This window comes from Aplysia californica, unplaced genomic scaffold, assembly GCF_000002075.1.
Source record: "Aplysia californica isolate F4 #8 unplaced genomic scaffold, AplCal3.0 scaffold00908, whole genome shotgun sequence".
NCBI classification, from domain to species: Eukaryota; Metazoa; Mollusca; class Gastropoda; order Aplysiida; family Aplysiidae; genus Aplysia; species Aplysia californica.
The window spans coordinates 44585-51550 of NW_004798178.1; the positions used below are offsets into that span (position 1 = coordinate 44585).

A 6966-nucleotide genomic window follows, 5' to 3' on the forward strand; every position below is an offset into this window, starting at 1 on the left:
AGAGAGAGAGAGAATGAAAATTTTAATGCGCTTGGCAGTATATTTCGTGATTTACATACACTGGGTCACAGCTACATTTCATAAGCAGATTATTATTATGATTATTACAACAACAAAAAAGACAAAGTGCAACAGCCTCGTATGGCGTGTTGTGTGGAGCCGTTAATAAATAAGAACGCTTCCGTCTTTCTCCCAGTTATCTGACCGGGTGATTGGAGCTCGCTTCTGAGATCTTGAAATTGAGTAAGCAGAATTTTTGTGGAACAACAATGATACATATCGTTGGCACAAGCTCTTAGTGTACCAAGCCCAGAAAGCCAAATCATTTTACAACAGACATATTATCTATCGAGAGAAAAAAGTGTTTCGTTCGTCTTGCAATATTGTGTATTCTTCTTGTTTTTCAGCCAACATTTAGAATTTGAATTTCGACAAAATATTTATTGAGTACATGTAACCGACACAACAGATCTAAAAACAGCAGCTAAAAACGACAAATTCATATTTTAGGGCTTAGTACATTTTTAAGAGCTGGCCGACGATATATGCATGCGTACCAATTTCCTCTTGTTTTACCCTCGAAGTATCTGTCTCGTTACATCATGCTGCAAGCGATTGTAAAACATTCACGTGTTCAGTGTCTATTGTTATCCTCCTACAAAGTTATACACCATTTTGAAACAATTATGTGATTACAATTCTTTTACTCATAGGGCTCATGAAATACACGAGTATTGGAAATAACATCCTTTATCTTTTCGGAACTGCTGTGATTTTTAATTCTACGAAAACAAAATCCCTTTCCAATATCCATAAGATTAATTTATTTGTAGTAACATTTAAACCTTCATGGTGTCCCGCTTTCTGACATATTCGGCAATATAGGGCAGATCATCTTTTATGACAAGACGGATCTAGGCATCTTTTTTTCCCCCCAATTGTTTAACTGAACTATCTCTTGCTTGGGCATACCGATTCTAGCTTTAACATCTTGCACACGTGAAGTATTTTTCTCTTTCAAAGAACCCAACTATTGGACACTTTGAACAAATCTCTTCGATGAAAGCTGATAGAGTTTGAGGAGTGCTTATGCCATTAGTATGCATCACTTTGGTCTTTGCATCATTTTTATCTTTTTATTATAAGGCCGGTCCTATTGCTCCCCGCGTCGACCTTGTAGAAAATTCTACTCTGCTTGTGATGCCAATGGGCATAATGGCTGTTCAGTCAGCAGCGTATCTGAAGCTTCTGTTTCCGTCTCATACTGCGGTGCCCATGTCGACTATGGTTGTCGCATACTAATTTGATTCCTATTGTGGATTCTGATAAGACAGGGGAACAAAGTGCAACTTTGATGAACTCCTATTTTTATCAGAAAGAATTTAAAGCGGTAAGCATTCCAGTGGTAGGTTGCCTTCTGATCTAGATATATCAATTTTCTATGATAGAAACCAGATGCTTTGTAATGCATGTTTCTATCATGTAATGAATAGATGATGGTGGTGTCTAAAGCCTCACGAAAGTCTGTGAAAGTTATGAATGCTTCATAATCGTGTTTTTAATTTTCTCTACAAAGTATTAGAAGCGAACACTGCAAAGTCACCAACTGATCTTTAAAATATGAAAAGTTGGGAAAGATCATAGTAATGATAACTTTATCCCAATGGTTAATTTAAAACGTTGTGTAGTCAGGTCGAAAAGTGAATGTAATTTAACGAATGAAAACAATGTACATGTATTTTGATCTTTAGTAGACCCGGGCTTTCACCACGAAAGTCCTAGTTTGTGAGTGTGTGTGTGTGTGTGTGTGTGTGTGTGTGTGTGTTTGTGTGTGTGTGTGTGTGTGTGTGTGTGTGTGTGTGTGTGTGTGTTTGTGTGTGTGTGTGTGTGTGTGTGTGTGTGTGTGTGTGTGTGTGTGTGTGTATGTGTGTATGTGTGTGTGTGTGTAACAAAAGTTGTTTTCAGGGTTAGCGTCATTGAAGAAGAATTGAAGATCATAGTGAATTTTTAAAAATCCCAGATCAAAGCTACAATTTTCAGATTGCTTTCTTCTCGTACCCTCTTTTGAAAGTGGTATCTAATCCAGAACTGAGCACGTTGTTCTGGCTGACAATTTCTGAGAGCAAACTAAGGAACTGGTTTTTGTCCTAAATTCAGTACCTTAAAAGTTTGCGACTTAGAATTGATTATTAATTTTTCCATTGCTGACTTCAATTTTTTTTTCAGGTCAAGTGGCAAGGATGAAGACCGTTGTGCTGTCTGTCTGTCTGCTGGTGCTTGTGGTGCCAGGCTTTGAGTCCAGACCATTTTTCTTTAGTAAAGTCAATGACTTCTTTGGCAGTGTTACCGATGAAATTGTCGATTATAGAAAGGGATTGGTGAACAGCGTGAAAAAAGTGTGGAAGCCCATTAGTGACAAAGCTGAAGACATTGGTGAGACAGTGGTCAGTTATGGTGGAAAAGTTGGGGGCGGTATCAAAGACACACTCTCTCCAGTTGGCGAGGCGGTTGGTGACCTCGGTGAAGCGGCGATCAATTACGGCGGTAAAGTAGTTGGGGGTATCAAGGATGAAGTTGTAGTCCCTGCTACTGGAGTGGTTGGAAGCATCGGTGGGAAAGTTGTGGGTTATGGAGGAAAAGTTGGGGCCGGTATTAAAGACACACTAGCCCCAGTTGGTGAGGCGGCTGGTGACCTCGGTGGGGTTGTGGCCAGATATGGCAGTGCAGTGGGAGGAGGTATCAAAGACATCAGCGGTTCCGTCGCAGGAAGCGTTGTCTCGGTGAGTAGTTCCCGTGTACTTCTCTGTACCTCTATGTGTTCTTCTTTTATATAACGTTCACGGTAATCTATCTACAGGGTGTCCCAAACTCGATGATTGCCAAGTCAAGTTGAATAAAATAAAAACCGCTTTAAAAACAGCAAAGTCCTATGGTAGAAACATACTGGGGCCATCCAGACAGACAGTTAGACAATAAAATGAATCCACATGTAGACTGTTAGCTTTACAGAAGAGGCTCCACATGCCCCCCCCCAACCCCCTAATCATGTGCACTGCATTTTCGTGTTTTTTGGTAAAGTTTAATGTTCAGCGTTCTGACACTGCTGCAGAGTGGTAGCTCTTACAAAGCCATTGTCTCGATTTTTTAGTTACTCTCATTCAAATCATCAGAACTTTCTGTTTCCCAGCGTACACAATTCCCAGAATTAATTTCGTTAGTCCCGTAGAAATGAACCTCGTCGCAAAAGCGAACAGAACATTAAACATTATCACTCTCACGTGTCTTCAAAACCCACGAACTCATTGCAAAAAAAATGCTTACTCCCTTATTTAATCGCCTTTTGACGCACACCTTTCACTTTGAACCGCTTGTACCACATCAAACTCTCTCCTTAATTAAAGAATGTGCACTGGATCTAGATTTGAAATCAACGCCTACTCCTCGCAATAATAGGCTTTTAGTTTCTTTTCGGACTTGAATTCTGCGTATTTTCTAAAGAAAAAAAAAGTCTTTTCTGGGTTATTTGGAGATATCGCTGTTGCAGTGGTGTTCGTCTGACCAGTTCAAATTCGAACATAGGTTACAGCGTCCGCTTGATCAAACATGATTCTTGTCAAATTTGGTGCAGATCTGCATAAAATTTGAGAAGTTATTAATCATTTTCTGGCAGCCATCGCGTCAGGGACAGTCTCTCTCTCTCTCTCTCTCTCTCTCTCTCTCTCTCTCTCTCTCTCTCTCTCTCTCTCTCTCCCTCTCTCTCTATCTATCTATCTATTTATCTATCTATCTATCTATCTATCTACACTACCTATCTGCTAACGGTCATTATCTTGACCCAAAACCATGGGTTTTCATTTAAAGTAGTAATTGTGCGGCCTGTATTCACAACCACAGTCATATGCATTAAAATAATGTATGTTATAAAAATAAGATGAAGCAGTTATGGCATAAAAATAAGGTATAGCTGTATATTTGAAAATAGGTATGCAGTAAGGTTGAAAATATAATATTAAAATGTGTTCAGAAAAAGCGAAAAAACATAGTATTAAAGATCAATATGACAATGGGATGTGGAAATATGGTATACAAATGGAAATCATGGGACAATGGTGTGGACACATGGTCCATAGGACTATGATAAGTAAAATTGTAAAGAAATTTTACAAATGGAAGTATTGTAGGGAAATACGGTAGAGAAATGTGTATACAAATATGGTATGGAAAATACAGTATGGAACTTTCGCATTCACGTCGAGTAACAGTATGAAACTATGGTACAGAATTGCTGTATGTGGAAACGCTATAAAACATAGTTTTAAAAATGGGACACTTAAATTACTTGAAAAGAGAGTAAATATAATACGAAAATGTGGCATACAAATAAGGTACAAATGATTGGAACAAATGGCTGCATAAAAATAATATGATACTAAAATATGATATAAAAATATAGGTCAGCATTATCTCCAAAACCGCAGACTGAATTGGCGACATCCACTAAATACTTGTGACACTTTTGTAGAATTAAAAATCAAGAGGAATCCAAAGACGTCTCATTAAAGGCAAAATCATATGTATATATGTATGCATACATAGTAAGGAAATAGAGAGAAAAAAATATTCCCATAAAGATGCCTCATGGGCTGATGAAAATATGGTATCAATGATTAGATTTATGCTTGAAACAAATGAAACAAAACCATAATATCTCATTAACATTTGTATACATAGAAACGGAGCCAGAAATGAGGAAAAACGTAAGTGCAGAGCAAGATAGATCAAGCCCCAAGATATTGTTTATTTCCCCAGACTCTGACGGGTCCCTTTGAGAGGAGCTCCAGCAGCGAAGGTGACAAACAAGCCGATACCAGTGACAACAGTGTCGTCAGTGTCAGTGACAACAGCGCTGCCACTGCTAGTGACAACAGTGCTGCTGACGTCAGTGATAACAGCGCTGCCAGTGCCAGTGTCAGTGCCAGTGCCAGTGACAACAGTGCTGCTGACGTCAGTGATAACAGCGCTGCCAGTGCCAGTGTCAGTGCCAGTGCCAGTGTCAGTGCCAGTGCCAGTGAGAAAAGTGCTGCCGGATCCAGTGATGACAGTGCCGTCAGTGTCAGTGACAGCAGCGCTGCCAGTGCCAGTGTCAGTGACAACAGTGCTGCCGATGCAAGTGACAACAGCGCTGCCAGTGCCAGTGTCAGTGCCAGTGCCAGTGCCAGTGACAACAGCGCTCCCAGTGCCAGTGACAACAGCAGTGCCAGTGACAACAGCGCTGTCAGTGCCAGTGACAACAGCAGTGTCAGTGCCAACAGTGCTGACAACGTTGCAGCTAGCCGTTAAAGATAAAGAAAATACAATATTCTCACGGCCTTTTGGTCTCTACTACTTACTAGTTCAGAGTTACATACCGCCTCTTGTTCTCTCTCACCCCCCCCCCTCCTATCTGTCCCTTATACACGACGGGTACACCCATTCTGTTCTGAAACTACTGATTCAACGCCCCTTACAATACTTCAATGTTATTTAAGGGGGGGGGGGGGATCTCCCATTTAACTTCCAAGCCAAAATGGGAACATTCGTATAACTTGCATTTTCCTAAGACAAAACGTTAAACCGAGTTGAGGATCGAACCCCCGAACTCGCAATCTCACGATTACGGGGTCTGGTGGCCCCAGCATGAGACAACCGACAGCAGCCATCCTGTTCCGTGGCTTGTAAGAAACAAAAACATCTAATTGTTTAATGAACAAGCGTCCGCAAATTTTCACTTTCCAGGTTGTCTTCTCATTTTCCGTAAATTGGAAGACATGCTTTTAGCTAAAAATTGGACGTCAGTTCGACTCCTGAGCGGGTAGGATTTCCGTTGAGTCTCTCAGTTTTTTCCGCTGGGATGCTGTATCCCTCTCAGCCGCTGTTGGCCCTGGCAGGCAAGGCCGAAGCCCGCCTCATAATTGATTTAAATGAATTGATGGGGGCGTAAAAACACCTACATTTAAAAACAAAAAAACAACCCCCCCCCTCTATCTTCCCTGTTCTTTTACGACAAAGTCCAAGGGGGGATGGTTGGCAGGTGCTCTAGTGTGGTCGGCTCCTTCTTCGGTATCAAACACCAATTGTCCCTGATATCCACTCCTTTTTTGTGTTTGTTACTATCTTGTAATAAAACACCTCCAATCTTCAGCACTTTTATGACTTTATTGTGGTGCCGTAAAATCTAACACTGTCAAAGCCCTAGGAAATTGTTTCCCGTCGTCTTCATTCACCTTATGCAGTTGCGAGATCCGTGAAACCTTACTATAACAATAAAACAAGAGTCAGGAGCCCAGAGGAGGGGGCAAGGGAGGTGAGGGGGTGGAGGCAGAAAGTGGAAACAAAAGCAGGTGACAGAACATGGCTAGAGAACAGGAAAGGAGGGGAAAATAGAACATTTTAGAGAAAAAAAAATCCGTTGCTGTCCGGTTTCGAATCCAGAACTTATTGAACGACGGGGAGACCCCGCAAACTCTAGACCACGAGAGCCCACTTATATTTGCAATAAAAATAATGCATAAAAAAGGGTTACAGGTTCAACGTTTCACCCTGTAAAGGGCTTCGTCAGGAACACGATACAAATAAATCATCATCATCATCATCATCATCATCATCATCATCATCATCATCATCATCATTATCATCATCATCATCATAATACTTACAAGTGCTGATGTTGCAGTATTGATGTCTTCAGCTGACATAGAATCATCTCTGTTAAAACACCAAACCGCTGCACTATTGCTGAATATGCGTCAATTCGTCTGCATAGGGCACTTTTCAGTTGGTCCATGATAACCAAGAATGTATTCACTTTGACTTTCTCCTGATCCGACATTTCATCCATCACACTTGCGGAATCTCCGTCATCTACTGTTTTTCTGTGTACATGCGATCTCCGACTGTCTGATATATATATATGCTGCTTCCACATCG

General features: G+C 40.9%; 1 protein-coding gene across 1 annotated transcript; it reads left to right on the top strand.

Moving 5' to 3' along the window:
- Positions 1-213: 213 nt before the first annotated feature.
- LOC101856936 (pneumococcal serine-rich repeat protein) lies at positions 214-5380 on the top strand. The gene is made up of 3 exons (XM_005110546.2): positions 214-243; positions 2227-2780; positions 4810-5380. Exons 2-3 carry the CDS (start codon positions 2241-2243, stop codon positions 5338-5340), a joined length of 1071 nt encoding a protein of 356 aa, XP_005110603.1. The 5' UTR covers positions 214-243; positions 2227-2240; the 3' UTR covers positions 5341-5380.
- Positions 5381-6966: the final 1586 nt, after the last annotated feature.

What these genes read in the sequence shown, in the direction of transcription:
- LOC101856936 (XM_005110546.2), top strand. Translation starts at nt 2,241, where the DNA reads ATGAAGACCGTTGTGCTGTCTGTCTGTCTGCTGGTGCTTGTGGTGCCA. An exon ending in TCGCAGGAAGCGTTGTCTCG is followed by an intron (nt 2,781 to 4,809) that starts GTGAGTAGTTCC and finishes TTATTTCCCCAG; the next exon opens with ACTCTGACGGGTCCCTTTGA.